The 16,619-nt window shown below is 35.5% G+C and overlaps 1 protein-coding gene across 2 annotated transcripts in view; it reads right to left on the minus strand.

Moving 5' to 3' along the window:
• The window catches only part of LOC136043811 (FAD synthase-like), a 58,765-nt gene that overhangs the window by 2,525 nt on the left and 39,621 nt on the right, over positions 1-16,619 (minus strand). For both annotated transcript variants that reach the window (XM_065728731.1, XM_065728732.1), the window contains exons 4-5: positions 15,215-15,356; positions 10,054-10,175 (exon numbers count right to left, since the gene is read on the minus strand). In XM_065728731.1, the coding sequence (XP_065584803.1) occupies positions 10,054-10,175; positions 15,215-15,356 (264 nt within the window). The remainder of the gene's footprint in view (positions 1-10,053; positions 10,176-15,214; positions 15,357-16,619) is intronic.

Below are 16,619 nucleotides of genomic sequence, written 5' to 3' on the forward strand. Positions count from 1 at the left end.
AATTTAGACTATTGTCCGAATAGACAAACCGTTTAATTGATATAATTTATAGAGCTCAAGAAACTCTTTAAATAAAAGGCGATAATATCATGGTATATACTTACTGTGTTGGATATCCTAATTAGCAAGCTGCTATTCCAACTTCAGATATTCTTCGGTCCCAAAATTAGCACACTACTACCCTATTTTAGATCCCAAAGAGCGGTCCAGGTACCTAAGACGCAATTATATTTAAAAACATTTTTATTATCGTATTGTTTCAAGGAAGAAAAAAATTGTCCTTACTTGTCGAATTATTTCAAATTTCTCATAGCTTCTTAGATGTGTCACAGGAATTAACGCTTCTGTGGATAGGGCACTTCCACTTTTTAGTAAAAACCTGTTCACTCTAGATGAAGATTTGTAAGTTTTCATTCCAGGAAAATATCCCACATAAATAAGAAGTCCGATACAAATCCACAGAGGAATAGACCCTGCCAGTATTGCAAAAATCGCAGCATCATAGTCAACAGTAGCAACGGCAATACCTTTCTTGTGACTATAATAGCACGGAAAAGGTTCTTCATTGTCCTCACTGTAAGCATGAATAAATGCAAAACAGTCCACATCAGGCGGATAGCCACATCCAGCAACGTTGATGAAAAACTTGACAAGGTCTGAATTGACTGGATAGGGTATCTGTCTTATTAATTCATCAAGACACAAGTGTTTTTCAGACATGAAAAATTCAATTGTAAAGTCTTACTTGAGGTCAACTCCCCCCCCCCCTTCCCAGAATTAGATTAATCTAGTCTTGATTTGTAATTTTCTGTTTATGGCTTATGGCAATATCCATTGCTTCTTCTGAGTAAAAATTGCACTGTTACATTTTTTTTTTCAAAAACTAAACTTTAAGTTTCAATTCCCCCAGGGCACATATCACACTTCACTAGGTTGGAGGCAGTTACTGCTGCTACAACGAGTAAAGGAACCAACCGACTGCTGACATAGTTTTGAATAAACAAGATTGGAAGGTGAAGTTTGAAACCAATAGCGAAGGCTATTGTTATTCCAATAGAACTTTTACAAAACAAGTTTTTCAACTGGAAATTTAGGAAACCAAAGAAAATATTATGGCTTAATTATTCTAACAAGACTTTTGTTTTACAAGCTACAAAAAATTCAGGGGCGCAGTGGGGGATTAGGGTCTTCGACCCTGTGTCGTATCTTGATCATCGTCTAAATCCTAGATAGAAGAATACCAAATATTAGGGTTTACATAAAGTCGTACAACAAAACTATCAAATAGGAATTCTAATTCTTATATCGTAAACTACATAATGTTAACATATGTCTTGTGAAAAGGGCATAAAGCCTCGTACTAAGTCATAAAATACTGTTTGTATTGAAATCCAAAACTAGATTTTTATGATCTGAGTGAATACATGACACATTTGAAGACAGACATTAGCTGTACATCCTACACCATGTAAACTACTGACACTCCATGATAAGCTAAGAAGTGGAAATACATAATCTCGAAAAGTAGGATATTATTACGAATTACAACTAATTTGGATTGGATAGACTGGACTGTAACTGTGGAGAAACACGACGGCATCCTAGTATTTCTGCACGATAGACTAAATTAACGCCATATAACGACCGGTTTTCCCCATGTAAACTTTGAAACCTGCGCATCTTCATGGTCAAAACAGAGTAAGAAGCTAGATATTACATTTAAGTTTTTCCTCTTATTCAAACTATTTGAACTATCTTAAAAGCGTTCTCCAGTAATTGCATGCATCACAGAGCGGCATAGAAGGGCATAGAAGAGGATAAAAACGGACGTTTTTTGGCCTAAAATGAGCCATAGCATAGACGAGTTTGTGAAAAGCTACAAATCTTTCCTAGCATTTTCCTAGATATGGCATACTCCAAAGATACGTGCAGACAATAGACTACTCCTTTCATCTAGTAAGTTTTGTAAATTCTCACAACCCTGTGACATACAGTCAAAACTTTTCAGAATTAAACAACCATACAGAAAAGACGGTTGACTTTCTAAATGAAATCCCACAGAAAGCAGTTGAGTCAATACCAGACCCTTATCTTGGCCCTCTAAAACGTTGATGGTACAGCATATCCTGCTCAACTCCCGCATAGCAAGACTCCCAGGTCAATTCTACCAACCATTTAGTTCCCTCTCCAGTGGTACCTGAAAAGGGAATTATCACAACTTCCTAAAGAAATTAGTTTAGGCAGAAAAAATGGTTGGCCAACTTAGATGATTTGTATCCAGGCGTGGACTGAGGAAGTTAGATTAAGATGCAATGTAAAAAGAATACGAGAGTCAATTGAGATCATTTCATACTGAAAGCCAAGGTCCTGCCTAGCTGAGAACTGAAGTAATTACAGAACAAATTTTATACCCTTAAAACTCAGAATTTATCACAAAAAAACAAATATGTAGCTCACAGTCATTTTGAATTTATAGACCAAGGCAAATAAAGAGTTATGGAGTCGGGGATACAGTTGCTCAAGCCATAAAGCCTAAATGTCATCTGACGATTTTGGACTTTTGAGGTAATTGTAAAACCCCTTCGTTAAGCTGTTTTCTAGGACAAGATCTGCAGGGTAATGGATGTTCAATCAAACGGTTTTAGCGGTGGCAGCATTCCTTATATGCAATCCGTTTATAAGGCTTAAAGGCCAAATCTGACGTTTCCGGGCTTTTAAGATAATTGTAAAACCCGTTCGTTAAGCTGTTCTAAAAGAGAACATTAACAGAAAACAGCTGTTCAAAGAGAACAGCAATAGAGAATAGCTGTTCAAAGAGAACAGGGCAATGTATGTTCGATCGGACGGTTTTAGGGGTGGCAGTTTTCCTTATATGCAGTCCTTTTCTAAGGCCTTGCGGCCATATATGACGTTTTCGAGCTTTTAATATAATTGTAAAACCCGTTAGTTAAGCTATTCTCAAAAAGAAAACCAGCAGGGTAATGTATATTCGGTCCAACAGTTTCAGGAGTGGCAGCGTTCCTTATATACAGTTCATTTCTAAGGCCTACAGGCCATATATGACATTTCCGGGCTTAAAAAATTATTCCAAAACCCGTTTTTAAGTTATTTTCAAAGAGAAAAACAGCAGGGTAATGTATGTTTGAGCAAATGGTTTGAGGGGTGGCAGTGTTCCTTATATGGAGTCCGTTTCTAAGGCCTAAAGGCCATATCTGACGTGTTCGGACTTCAAAGATTATTCCAAAACCCATTTTTAAGCTATTTTCAAAGAGAAGATCAGCATGGCTTTGATACTTCTGATATATCTTGCCCAGGAATCCTTATTTTAAAAACTGCTTAATAAACTGTTTCAGCAAATATCTGAAAAAGCATGGAAATTTCAGATACGAACTTTAGGTATGAAAACAACGAGGCATCAGGAACACTGCCACCCCCAGAACCTCCACTAATGGGAGGTATGAATTGATAACAAATTTCTACATATGATGTAGGACACCTGAGAACTAATATTAGAGCCCATCAGGCTACCTTAACATTTGACAGGGGCGATTACCTGCCACTCTTTACTCAGCTCAATCATTACCCGTTAGAACAGAAATGGCATGTCATCACAGTATAAAAACAACAACAATAGAATTAAGACAGATATTCTATCCGACACGAACCGTCATCACCATTCTGAAGATTGTTGACAACGGTGACCTTAACGTGGAAACACGAAGTATATTCACTAATGGTGCATCCTACCAAACACGAACTCCAATTTTGGCACTGTGCCAAACCAATTTTCGCACGACTTTCTACAATTATACACTCAGCTTTTTTAAGTTTTAAAAAGAAAGTCTGAAGAGCAGGGTCAATAGTCAAAGGTAAATAGACAAAAAATATAAAGAGGGCAGCACTAGCTCCTAATAAACACAATTTGAACTCATTGTTTGTATAAAAATTACAAGCACGGGTAAAATACCGAAGAAACATATTTGCAAAGGTTCACTAAAATTAACTATGAGACCAGATACCAAAATAAATAGAATATTGAACTAAAATTGGAATTCTTTGAGGCAATCATCTGAAAACGAAAAGTTGACTGCATGCAATCGTTAGGGGCTACTCATTCCTTTCCTAGAGGCTCAACTTGTATTGAATAAACATTTGTCTTAACAAAGAAAGTTGCCTAGCAAAGATTTTGGCATGGCAAAAGATTTGGGGAGAGGCATGAATGTCGGAAAAAATAATATATATATATATATATATATATATATATATATATATATATATATATATATATATATATATATATATATATATATATATATATATATATATATATATATATATATATCAATCAATCAATCAATTTATTTATAAGAGAGAAAAAAAAGAGCTACAAATAAATACAAATCGACACAAACAAACAATTAAATAAGTAATGCTGACCATGGATGAGACGCTTTCGACATAGAAGAACGAAAATCATGAAGCCTTTTATCAATAATAGATGTAGGAGAAACTAGGCGGAATTTGTTCATTAAGTAACTATTTCTAGTCCAAGGAGGGTAACTGAGAAGGAATTTAACATAACGAAAATATACTCTACGAACAGATAGTTTCTGAGGTTAAAACTGCCAAACCGGACAAAGAGAAAGGAGATGAGGTACAACTAGGCTATTATAAATTTTCCCAAGATCTAATTTATCAATGTGTTTAATGTTAGATACAATTGAAGCATAAGTAATTCTCAGTTTTTTCTTCAAATTTTCAAGGGATAATTTCACAGTTTCTTTCATATTTTTTCCAATAGGCATTCCAAGGTAAACTAATTTTTGAGAAAGGGGGACTTGAACATTAGCTAAAGATAAGAAAATCGGGCCATTTGTCTCTTTAAAATTGAAAGCTACAACAGCAGTTTTTTCAACATTGAAAGAAAGCCCAATATTTTTATATTCATTGTAAAGCTGATTAAACGCATTTTCACATCCACTAGAAGTACGGCTTAGATTCAAAACGTCATCTGCAAAAGTTATTAAAGACAAGTTAAATCCACGGTGAATACAACTAAAATTAACAGAATTTTGGGCATTTAAAACAGAGTTATTAAATAAAGAAGGTCAGGTAAGGCCACCTTGTCGGACTCCTTTCAAAATATCAAAAAGGGAAGATCCCCCCTTTAACTTCGCCTTAAGGTGATGGTACATATACAAAAGGCACTTTACTATACAAAAATTTACGCCTCTTTTATACGCTTCAAATTAAAACTTGGGAAAAAATGCAAGAGTCGAAAGCACGAGCAACATCTAAAGCACAAAGGATAATATGGGATCTACTTCTTTCTGCATCAGCAAGAACATTCATTAAAGCAAAAAGGGCATGCTCCCGGCTAATACCTTTTTGGTAACCAAACTGGTGGGGTGGGACATAATATTCAGAAACAATTTCATCCAAAATAACTGACTCAAACAATTTAAAAATAGTACAAGAAACTGTTATAGGTCGGAACGAATTACACGCAGTAAAATCCTTTTTGCCTTTTTTCGGGATAGGGGTTATTTGACCAACTGTAAATTGATAAGGAACAACTCCGTTTTCAATAGACATTTGAAAAAGTAGAGATAAATGATTAAAAAGAAGAGCACTTGCATAATCAAAATGTCTGGCAGTAATTCCATCAACTCCCGCGGAATTTCTTTTCTTTAGTTTTTTACAATAAAACGATACATCACTTGGCTTAATTATAAATGTCGAAGGTTCGTGTTTTTTCAGACTAGCACTTAATTCTTTTTCAAATTTTAACTCAAAAGCAGGATCGGGAGAAGAAAACTCATGCTTATAATAATTTATCCACTCAGGCTCAGGAATATTATTTCCACTAATGTGTTCACAAGGGCGTTCAAATTTTTTCCAGAGCTTCGAAGGGTTCTCTGCAATTTTATGAGCGTTTTTCTCAATAAGATCAACCTTATGTTTCTTAACACTTTAGCAAAAAAACGTTTAGAACGTAGCCGCAAACCATTTATAGTCCCAGACTTAGGCCTGCCGTAATCCTTCCAAATATTCAGCCAAATTTTAGAACACTCGCACACGGAAATAAGGGAAGGGTTTTTTGACCAACCCTGAACTTGAGAGCCTTTCCTAATACGCTTGCACGGGACAACTGAAGCTTCAGCACACTTTAATGCATGGTTAATTTCAGCTAGATAGGTGGTCATTCCGAAGGCTATTTCTTCCTCACTAAGGCCCGAGCGCGAGCACAACAAATGAATGGGCACCTTTATTTTATTTAATATACTGTCACATTCGCGGTTAACTTCTTTCCAGTCTTTTATATAAAACCACTTTTTATCTGGCTGTTTAAGGGCATGAAATGAAGCATTTATTTTCAACTTTATTGGAAGGTGATCCGAATAAAAGCCATCACTAATTACCTCGACAGTTTCACAGGGGAAAGATGCAATAAAATGATCAAGGTTAGAAGTCGCTGACAGGACACCAATAAACGTGAAAGTTTCTGTTTTGCCAGCAACTGAGTAGGAAGGGGGGAGGGAATTCAGAAGGAGTTGGGTTCTTGGCGATGAACTGTCTGTTAAGTCACAATTAAAGTCTCCTGCGATCAAAACTCGAGCATTTGGACGCTTTGAAACTCCCTTCACAAAACTCGCTAGCTTTTTGCAAGCATTTATGAATTTATTCTCTGATTGCGAAGAGCAGTAATTAGTTGGCAGCTAAACGTTTATACAGATTAGGTCCGAAAATTCGGCAGCAATGAAATGGTCATTCGACTCAAGGAGATTGACGGGAAATTGTGAAATGATAGCTAATCCGCCTGAAGGTCGGCCACGGCTCTTATTCATTTTCGCTGGGTGAAATAAGAGATAAGAATTCTGTGAAATGCTGAGTAGATTTTTCCTTTCATCAGACAAAAAATGTTCTTGCAGAAAAATTATTTCATTTGTACTTAAAAGTTCAGAGAGGACTAGGCCTTTGTCAACCACTTTGCCATTGATATTCCATGATAAGAGACTTAAGGCTCGAGCCATTATGCTGACTTAACTTTACTTAAAAGTCCTTAAAGAGCGACTGGACATTTGAAGCTGTAACAGGGATGATCCTGTGATTTGCACAATGCACACTTCTTGGGCCTTTGACAAGGAGATGTTTTGGAGCTTGAAGAACCATGGTCACCGCAGACTGCGCAAATAGCTTCATTTTTGCAGCTACTGGATATATGCCCGTAAGCTTGACACTTGAAACATCTTACCGGGAAGGAGAGATACTCAGCCACTTTGATCCTCTCATAATCTATGACTGGGGGATTTTTTATGGCATTCATAAGATCAACTTCGGTTTCAAATTTCAATCGAAACGAGCGGGTGTTGCCAATCTGTTTTGAACTGACACATTTAGGAATCAGTGCGCAAAGTTCATCGTCATTTATATTGCTGGGAACAAATCGAGCAATACCGAGGTGAGAGGGGCTCCTGATTGTTGCAGAAAGAAAGAGATTTATCACCGTTCTGAAAGACCCCGACAAGAGTTTCTGCATCAGCCTCGCTAGCTGTAACAACTCACCAATTATCTTTTCTGGGCTGAACTTCGACAATTTTAGTGCACTCTCTGCCACACATTTTTTGCAAAAAGTCTTTCCTCAAATCTGAGTTCGTGAGGTCAGAGGGCAAATTCTTAAGTACCACTGCATATGAGGCACTCATATGGCACCCATATGCACTCGTCCTGGCCGAGTGGGTTGGTGCGCTGGATTCGGGATCCCTTGTCTGAGAGGACGCGGGTTCGAATCCCAGTGTACCCAATTCGTCAGTTTGGGACGGGGGTCAGTGGCGTGACTCTGTAAGCTTAGCCAGAGTCGACCCAGCTCTAAATGGATACCTGGAGAAATCTGGCGAAGGTAAACAGGAAGGGTGTGCGAAAGCACAGGATGGCTGGCCCCCAACCCCCCATTGCACTTCCTGGCTAAAGGGCCAAGAAACGGAGATCAGCACCGCCGGTACGGACTGTAAAGTCTAATGCCGTATCCTTTACCTTACCTTTACCTTACTGCATATGAGGGTTTTGTTTCAGTAACTGTAGGAACAATCGAGGGGGCGGGATGGTCCTTATTTATGAAATTGTCTAGCTTATTACAAACCTCTGTAACTTTTCTGGTGATTACCGCAGCTATCTCACCAGGATAGATAGGGACTTCGTCAGGTTCAACTATTACAAAGACTGGCAGCTCAACGTTACGTTGCTCACAAAGTTCAAGTACCTTTAACATTTCGTTAATATTGTCTTCGGCACTTTTTTTAATTGACACTCTATTGGTGTAGTGAGCAGAAGACCACAGTATCTCCTTAGCCTTGATTATATCGTCCTTTGTAAAAAAATTCGCATGCTTTACGACTTATCTCGTCACTCTTATTTCCAGCTTTTCGAGCACGATTTAAAAAGTTCAAAATCGCATTCCAAAATAATTTCTCCGACATGGCTATCGCAGATAATATGTCATTGAAATATATTCAAGTTCTGAAGTCCTTGTACGAAAATCTCTTTACTTAATAAATCACTAAGTCCCAAGGGAATTTGCACTCAAATTCCAAAACTATCGATTAGCCAACAAATGAAAATAATCCGATTATGAATGATGTTTCAATAAATGTCTATAGGGAAATCAGACCAGCTTCAGCTTACTGTATTAATAGATTATATCCAAAATAAGGTGTTTACCAAGCGAACTCTCAAATAAGACTGAAATGTATATTTATATATATATATATATAAATAATGGGAAACTGAAACTGAGAAACTAAAACTCCAGTCGCTTTACTGGAAATATTGAAGTTGTTACTTAGACACCCAAAATGTGCCATCTTCTGAAAGAATATGATCATTGTGCGACTTCTTACCTTTACACCTTATCTGCGACTTAGAATAAAGAAGTTGATGTTCATTTTTACTCTATGGTCTTTAAGTTTTCTTCTTCTTTTTGCATTACTCTGCTTTTCTTTTTTTTTGCATATGTGAGTGGGCACAAATAAAGAATTATTATCTTTAATGTTATTATTTTCTCAAACATAATCATAAAAGCAAATTTACAATGTAAAGAGAAATCAACTTAACATGTTGTTGGCTTATTATTAAATTGACAACAAATAAAAATTTCAGTGAATTCACCGAATAGAGATTACTTTATAAAATATATAATTTTTACACCGATTGCTGGAATCTAGTAGAGAGTGAACCAGAGCCCATAGAAAAAGAAAGTTTTAAAACGATTCTTGAACCACAATGTCTAGCAAAAAAATTATTATTTAAAACCGGTTAAGGACGGCAACAATTATTTTGATTAATATTAACAATAAAACCTTATTGTGAAAATTTGTTGAAATTTCGGAAAAGAAAACCTGAAACCCATCGAAAATGGGACCCAATCAAAGCAAAAAGCGTGCCATTGGAATTCACTTGGTCAAAAAGCCTTGTACAGGAGAATTACAGTTCCTCGCCTAACAAGGAACCGTACTTTTTTTCGTGAGAAGCACTGATGCGTCAACTTTATTTTTTTCCCAGGGACGATGGTTTCGAATCAGTGGTTGTAGAATGTTGGAAGATGGCTCATTTAAAAAAGATGGCCATATCCAAAGTTTTTAAGTCACAAACGAGATTGTTTTCAACTGTTATAATTAAAATTGTTATCTCAAAATATTGATTTGACACCACGTCAAGCCACCCATAGGCCAATGGAATGTTAAGTTTCCCTCAATTCGTTTTGGCCTTTAAAACGACCATCACATTTTTTATATAGCCCTATATGACAAAAAGGAAATCCAAAGAAACTTAATTATATTTCAATGTAAATTCAACTGTTTTAGACCTACCCACCTCCTCCCATCCCGCAATTTCAATACAACAAACTTAAAAGTAAAAGTACAAGACATAAGCTAATAATAGGAGAGCCTTAACCGCATTCATTGGAGTTCAGCTAGACCTGAAAACAGAAACGAAAAAATAATTACTAATTTCAATTAATATATTCCAACTTGCTGAAAGTAAAACAAAGCTTACCCTTTATCATATAATCCGCAATAGGGCAAGGACAATTTTCTTAAAAATGTCCATATTATGTTATAATTCCAGTCAAGAATTGGATTGACTCTCATTACTTGCGGCCAATCCGAGTCCGTCATCTAAAAATAAAGAAGAAAATTAAAAAGGAAAAAGTAATAGGGGTAGGATTATCCAAAAGCTTCCATATTTTCCGGCTTTTACTATTATAACACAGCCTAATTGCACAAAGTTTCAATATTATTAATTCTAAGCCAGAGGAATAGGTTGGCTAGGTGAAATAATGACAAAGGTTTCATATGTACATACAATACTGACCATATTTCGGTTCAGCGCCGCTATGTGGATCAATTTCTGTTATTCGCTCTTTCCCTTACCATCATCAACGGTTGCACGACTTTTATAATTAAGTTAGTGGCCAGCTATAAATTTATTAACTAAAACATATCAATCTTTCTTTAAGAGAAGTTATCTTTTTTCTTATTATTAAAGTGCATAACTGGATTGCTTGTGCATCGCCTCTTTGCTTGAGTTATTCAACTATAATATATTCAGCAAGTATTAAATGGTTAGGTCTATCTTTTTCCACGTCACTTTCGACTACTTGCTTCACCATTACGTCCAGCGTGCAGAAAGGTATGTGGGTTGGTTACGGAAAAATTTCCTCCAATCATGGTTGGTATGACCGAAAAGGACTTTGCCGTCTTTATTCTAGTTTTCTTGCCCTTGCTGTTTTTATCTTTCGGGTTTTGCTTTCCTCCTTCGCAAGAAGGATACGAAGAAGATTTAAGCATTACAAATATCTGCTGCGTTTGCCTCGGTGGCACCGGAAGCATAGAATTGTTTCTAAATTTCATATTGTTGATGCGTCCTCACGACTGAAACAAATATCTGTAGATCTATGTTTTAAAACTCAGCAAATGATTGGTGTTTTTGACCCTCTTTGGCTATTTTTTGAATTGAGTTAATTTATTTAAGTTGTATTAGAATCGTATGTTTATGATTGCTTTTTTTTGTTTAGTCCACGGTTTTATCATTGTATTTTGTGGGTTATAAATAAATGTTATTATTATTGCAATGATTTGGCAATTACCGGCGAATGTGAAGAAATGGGAGTGCTAATCTAACCTAATTCACTAAAAGTAGTATTACTGAGCTCTCCTTAAGTAATTGCAAATTAAGTAATTAAGTAAAAGGAGATTAAGTAATCTCCAGCAAAAAAAAAGAAGAAAGAAAACTTGCTGCAGGAATATTGCCATAGATGCTATGAGAGAGGGGTTACAAAAACACCATGTTTTTTTCTCCGCTGTGGAAAGTATGGAATAGCAAAAGGACTCAAGTCAAACAAACCTAAGATCATTCGAGACGACAAGAAAGTATAGTGTTCAGCTATGTATAAAAAAAATAAACAGCCTTTAGATACAAGAGAGCATAGTCGTGTTTCACTGTGTAAGTGAAGCGACCGTGTAAGTATTGGTATTACATTGTCAATGTTACTTCCTCCCACTTATACAACACCCCTCATGTTACCTTACAATACCGAACAAGAGTCGAGTTCAACATGGTCTACTTTATGACCTGACCTTGATTTGTTACCGAATGCAATTAAGAGTGTCTGTTATAAACGATGATCTATATAGTACCTTACTATGCCAAATGAACTAGCTCGTGGATCGTGGTTTGAGGCGGTTTCTCAGTAATTTTACAGACCACCAAGTAATATTGATTTCGGTACTGCTATCCAGGTGTAATTATGTTTGCATTAATCATGAATGATACGTAATTGATGTGAATTGATCACTTGAATTGCTTTAGCCAAAAAATCAGGGGGAAAAAAGACCCAAGCTTCTGTCGGGGAAGATCCAGTTCAACGGCTATTGTGGGAGGATTTGCAGTAAACGACTCAACTCTTACAAGATTTTTTACTTTCATTTTTAATCAGTTTCTTAGCTATTACCATGATAATAATGCTCCTTATAATCTTTCACCTAAGATACTCGAATAACACTCTCAGTATCAATGACAATCTGTAAAAAATTCCTTTTTTCCCCTTCTTTATCCCCCTTCTCGATATTCTCAGTTTCCATATATTGAGAGAAAGTATAGCTTCGGCAAGAGAGAGCTTCTGTGATATCCCATAATTATGGAATAAGTAACATGCTACAACTTTTTCATAGAAATTACGGACAACTTTAGGCCCAAGACTTAATGATAGTCAAAACTTAAAGCAGAAGAGTTAATGATGGTCAAAACTTAACGATGGGCACAAACGCAATTCTCTACTAAAAAAGTAGTTCGACTAACCTTAGCATGTCTATCATAAAAAAACGACTTAGAAGTTTCTTCATGACAATCCCTTAAATAAGGGACTAATTGGTTAAAACTTTAGGCGGAAGACTTAATGACAGACACAAACGCAATTTCTTACGAATTAAATGGTTCAACCATATTCTTATGACAGCCCATTAAGTAACGCTACTAAACAGCTTGCAAACTAAGTAATGTATGCACCAACAGTATACTGTAAAATTACGAACTGTTACAAAGTATAGTATTACAGAAGTATATAGTAATAGCTTACTAAGATTATTTAAAAATGATAGTCACCACTACTATTCTGTAACAGCTAAAATGGGCAGCCAGCATATAGCTGAATACGCCTGGTAGCAATATGATCGAGGTTAACTCCAGAGTTAATTTACTTTAACTACATACAATTTAGGAAAATAAGTTTTTTTTTTTTTTGATTCGATTGACCAAAAGCACATGGCAATTGCCTAACCACAAGAGCCCCAAAAATTACTAGACATTGATTAAAAGAGTTTGAAATCTAACTGAAGGGAGATACCTACCGTTGATTCCCCTTTCCTCACCACAATTCTTAGAGTAAGCAAGACTTCGATTTCCTATTTACTTGGAACTACTTACGGGGCACTACGACCACACCTACCCCTTATCTCAGCAACAGTTTATACAAGTCGATGAATTTCTAATTAGCTTTTTCTGATAACCTTTCTAGTGAGGCCCCTCCGAAGTATATACGACCACCCTTTCTACAGAAACCTTATATGCCCCCAGAGAGTAAATTATAACCCTTTCCCTGAGGACAATGGGGAGTTTGTCATCCTCAAAGACATAATTTTCTGACCCTTCATCTAAGCTGAACATATTTGCTATCTCAAAATTTTGATTAGATGTTATTGGGGACATGGTGGGCGTCGAGAGGGGGAGGGGCTGGTCACTCTCAAATCCCTTTTGACCTTTAAAAAGAGCACAATAACTTCCGATTTCAAATTGATTAAATATCCAGTAATTGGTTTCTTTCCAAGGGTTTTCGCTTCAGCTATCTTGTTACACGTGGCATCTTATCGTGATCGACAGTACCATAAATCATGCCGTATAAACAGGAAATTAAAAAGCAACCGATGCAACTATAAAAATTCACCTAAAATCCCCAGAGATTTCACAGGAGGGTGCAAAATTGGAAGATGTGTTTAACTATTTGATCAGGTTTCGGCAGTTTAACGCTACGACGGGCTTGTATAAACACAGTTAAAGTAAAACTAGAAGAGATGTGTAAACCCTTTGAAGTCCAAATTAAGTGCTTACACTGCAGTGTTTACTAACCTTGCAAATGCCAATGAGCCCAAAAAATGACAAAAAAAAGGGAAAAAATTCAAGAAATGAACGAAACTTGAAAAATGTAGTTATTTTGGTAAAAGCTTTCAGCACAAGAAGAAGGATTAAAATATGTCAAAAATATGGATGATATTAAATACAAAGGCTGTGAGAAACAAAAAAGAAGAAAGACCACAAAGAAAAAAGAAAATTAAAATAAATCAACATGAATAAAAAGAAATAAAAACAATGAGGGAAAAAATGAGAGATTCCTTTTTTGTTGGTTACACTGTGAAATTTAGGACCAAAACTAACAACTTGATTAGGGGCAGATTTACAGAACTTTTTTTTCTTTTACTGACAGGAGTTGCCTTATGTGGTTGGTACAAGCAGAGGCACCAATTCACAAAAATACAGAGAAGGACAAAATGTATTTTTCAATGAAAGTACCAAAAAAAAGTATTTTTTTATGAAAATACCAAAAAACCTTTTTAAAAATCTAGGAGGGGGGACTACGGAGGCAATTACCCCCGTATATATTACGCTCGAAAATATTATAAAAATGTATAAACAAAAACAAAATGTCCATTGAAATAGGATCGATGACGGATAAGTCTGAAAGTAACTAAAAACGAGCAAAGATCAGAGGTCGAAACGATAAAAAACGATTCCATATATAAAAGGAAATCCCTCCACGCTATGCATGCAACCAAAAGTTCGCACCTGACTTATAAAAGGAGGCGCTTGGAAACTTTTGTTTCAAACCTCAAAACTGTACGATCTGAAACAACGGGATATGAATAAATCAAGTTCGGCAAATAAAATCGTTATTTACTTTACTAGTTGATATTCCAAAATAAAACCTGTAATTACTTGCTTATTGAGCTTTATTTTTGATATCTTTATAAAAACAATTTCAAAAGTGAAAATTGAATCCCCCATCCCCAGAACAAAAATAAGGGAAATTGCATACAAATAGAGGTTTTGGGTTATTGTTTAGGTTCACAACTGCTGACTTTAAGCATTTGGCTCAATTCGATTATTAGGTTAAAACGAGTAGTTTCAAAACCTATTTTGGTACTTACATGTTTAGCGCCCAAACTGCTGTTCCTGATCTGAGTAAGACTGGTTTCTCTATCTGCATTCGCAGATAATTAGCTTAGTCTCAGTGAGATAAACTACTTTGCAGGAATGTTTTAATTAAATATTAAATATATAGAGTTGGTTAAATATTTAATATAATGCATTCTCGGCCTGGGTGACTTGCTTTCCATACTTCTCTGTTGTAGCTTCTATAGTTTTGTTCCTGAAGTATTATATTTTGATCACATAATACGCAATAACACGCAATTACCCCTGTTTTAAATGCATATTGGCGTGAAGTCAGTAACGTGATTCATCTTTCTGTATATACACAGCCTCAAACTAGCATACTTTAAATTCTAACTTCAAATTATAAGACTCTACTGCCATCTCACTCATTTTTTAACATTAAGAAACATACATCTATAGCCGAATGAGTGAAAATAACTTTTTGAAATACCTGGAAAAATTTTAAATGCTGAGAAAAGGGGTCCGTTTTCCTTGTGCCCATTAAAACAGCTTTTATATGTGGATGGGACTCCAATATTGTCGCAAGGCCTACTTTTATTGGCCCAGAAACTGTCCATAGTTTTAGATTATACCTTGAAAAAGAAATACTGATAAAAAATGTAAGTCTTCCTTGAATATACAGTAAAAGAAAATATAAAATAAGAAGTCAACAACAAAATATTACATTCATATAAAAACACTAAAATAAGTCAATTTATAAATAATCCACTCCCTCCCCATTACAAGCCGAAAAATAATGATATATAAAATAGAATTCTTAGTATATTGACTAGATTTTGCGCACCGCCCCTTTTCCGTGTCTCATTACTAGTTGAAAAATATAATAAAATTTCCCTTTACTGTGACTACGACGAAGAAGAGGGAGATATTGAATGTTCAATAACAGTGAGAGTACAGTTCTGATAGCGCAGTTCTCCAATATTTTCCGTGATACTCACCCAAATTGAACTAAAAGTATTTGTTAATAGAAGTAAAATTACTAGAAAAAGAGACAAAACAGCATGATTGTTAAACCGTAATAAAACTGTAGAAAATAACAAACAAAATACTGAATAAATTTGCGACAACTTGAAAGTGAAGGAAGATTTATTTTGTAACGAGGAATTACAGACAGTACAAAAAGGGTAAACAAAAATAAGACTTCAGGTGCTGATAGCATGGCAAAACCGATTTAGAAACATGGTAGTAGCAAGGTTAGAGATAAATTACTGGATATGATTCTTGAAAAAGGGGAAGTACCTAACGATTTTAGAGATACTTTAACTGACCCCTTTTTTCTAAAAAAGGGGATAAGAGTATAAGGCTATTAGCTTGGTTGTTTCTGTATAAATCAAATTACTTAGTATGATGACACTTTTTAGACTTAGAGGTACTATAGATAAAGTTTTAAGAGAAGAATATAAGAATAGAAGAATAAAGAATAGAGTTTAGAGATGTAAAGAATAGAGAAGAGAAGAATAAAGTTTTAAGAAAGAGAAGAAGTGGAGAAGATGCGTCGACCACTTTTTCACCTTTAGATCAGTAATTGAGAAGCTGTCTGAACTACCAGACCCCTTTATTACTCAGTTTTGTAGATTAGGAGCAGTAATAATTATTAGTTGTCAGGTTATATTTCAACTTATTTTGTTTATTGCTATTCCAAATCTGTAAGCCTAAATATTTTTTGTGTGTTTAGTAGAGGGGGGGGGGTTATTGAAATAAGCTAGAGGTACGAAAATTTTGTATGTGCTTTGAAAATCTTGGAAATCTTCTTTAGAAAAATAGTTACTTCAATAAGGCCAAAGAAATCGATGGGCGATAAGAATCTTAGAAATTATTTCTTATTGTGCAGTTCA

This window comes from Artemia franciscana, chromosome 2 (genome assembly GCF_032884065.1).
Source record: "Artemia franciscana chromosome 2, ASM3288406v1, whole genome shotgun sequence".
In the NCBI taxonomy this organism is placed as follows: domain Eukaryota; kingdom Metazoa; phylum Arthropoda; class Branchiopoda; order Anostraca; family Artemiidae; genus Artemia; species Artemia franciscana.